Genomic DNA, 1,633 nt, shown 5'->3' with positions numbered 1-1,633 from the left:
TTGTGGAATATTCTATTAAACAATTTCTGTACACTCTTCAAATTATCAGTGACTGGAAAGGCACAAACAGACTGAGTAAATATTACACATGAAAGGAGACTAAAGACAGATGACATTAAATATATTGTGCAATCTTGGATGAGGACCTGGACAGGTGTGAGTGGAGGGAGAATATCGTATGTTAAAGAAAAGAAACGTGTCAATATTAAATTTCCTGATTTTAATAATTATACTGTGTTCAGGTTAGTAAATAACATTTTTTGTAGCAAGAAAATGAAGACTTTAGGGGTAAATAGGCATTATGTCTACACTTTCATCTCAAATGGTTCAAAAAATAAGTATGGAGAGAGAAAGAAAATAAGACAAATACGAAAGGAATGTTAATATTTGCTAAGATGGCATAAAGTTATACAGCAGTTCTTCACAAAATTCTTGACACTTTTCTGTAAGTATAACTTTATTTCATGTAAATGCTAAAAACAGAAAGGGAGCAAATCTTGGGAAGCTGGGGAGGCTGTCTAACAGGAACAACCATACAACCTTTCTCTAAGTTTGTTTTCAGATAAATAACACAAATCTTCATTGATTCTCCAGCTCTGACCTTCCTATCACACTTCAGTCATTGATGGACTGTCACTTGGAAATGGGAGGCAACAAATCATGGGTCACAGGGTTCATTCTAGTGGGATTCCAGCTCAGTGCAGAGATGAAAGAGCTCCTCTTCTGGATCTTCTCCCTGTTATATATCTTCAGCCTCCTGGCCAATGGCATGATCTTGGGACTCATCTATCTGGACCACAGACTGCACACACCCATGTACTTCTTCCTTGCACATCTGGCCATCCTTGACATGTCCTATGCTTCCAACAATGTCCCCAAGATGCTGGCAAATCTACTGAGCGGAAGGAGAACCATCTCCTTTGCTCCATGCATAATGCAGACGTTCTTGTATTTGGCCTTTGCTGCTACAGAGTGCCTGATTTTGGTGGTGATGTCCTACGATCGATATGTGGCCATCTGCCGCCCTCTCCAGTATACTGTCATCATGGGCTGGAGAGTGTGCACAATCCTGGCTGTCACTTCCTGGTCATGTGGGTTTACCCTGTCCCTGATACAGGCGATTCTGCTTCTAAGGTTGCCCTTCTGTGGGCCTTGGTATGTGAACCACGTCTTCTGTGAAATTCTGTCTATCCTCAAGCTGGCCTGTGCTGACACCTGGATCAACCAAGTGGTCATCCTCGCTACCGGTGTTTTCATCTTAGTTGGGCCCCTTTGCTTGATGCTTGTCTCCTACATACACATCCTCTGGGCCATCCTAAAGATCCAGTCAAAGGAGGGCCGTATAAAGGCCTTCTCTACCTTCTCCTCCCACCTCTGTGTGGTTGGGCTCTTCTTTGGCATAGCCATGTTGGTTTATATGGTCCCAGATTCTAATCAACGAGAGGAGCAGGAGAAAATGCTGTCCCTATTCCACAGTCTCTTTAACCCAATGCTGAATCCCCTCATCTACAGCCTGAGGAATGCTCAGGTGAAGAGTGCCTTCCACAGAGCATTGCAGAAGAAGAGATCCATGTGAGGGGTGTGTAGAATGGTGGTTGGGTAGGGCTTTGCTGTTTTTTTTTTTTTTTTTTTT

At 42.8% G+C, this 1,633-nt stretch overlaps 1 protein-coding gene across 1 annotated transcript; it reads left to right on the top strand.

The window, feature by feature from the left end:
* Positions 1-643: 643 nt before the first annotated feature.
* LOC105815434 (olfactory receptor 2A2-like) lies at positions 644-1,576 on the top strand. The gene has a single exon (XM_012650583.1). It carries the CDS (start codon positions 644-646, stop codon positions 1,574-1,576), a length of 933 nt encoding a protein of 310 aa, XP_012506037.1.
* Positions 1,577-1,633: the final 57 nt, after the last annotated feature.

Source organism: Propithecus coquereli, unplaced genomic scaffold, assembly GCF_000956105.1.
Source record: "Propithecus coquereli isolate 6110/MARCELLA unplaced genomic scaffold, Pcoq_1.0 Scaffold334, whole genome shotgun sequence".
Taxonomy (NCBI): Eukaryota; Metazoa; Chordata; class Mammalia; order Primates; family Indriidae; genus Propithecus; species Propithecus coquereli.
The sequence above is the reverse complement of the archived record's forward strand: the minus strand, read 5'-3'. Positions and strand labels throughout refer to the sequence as shown.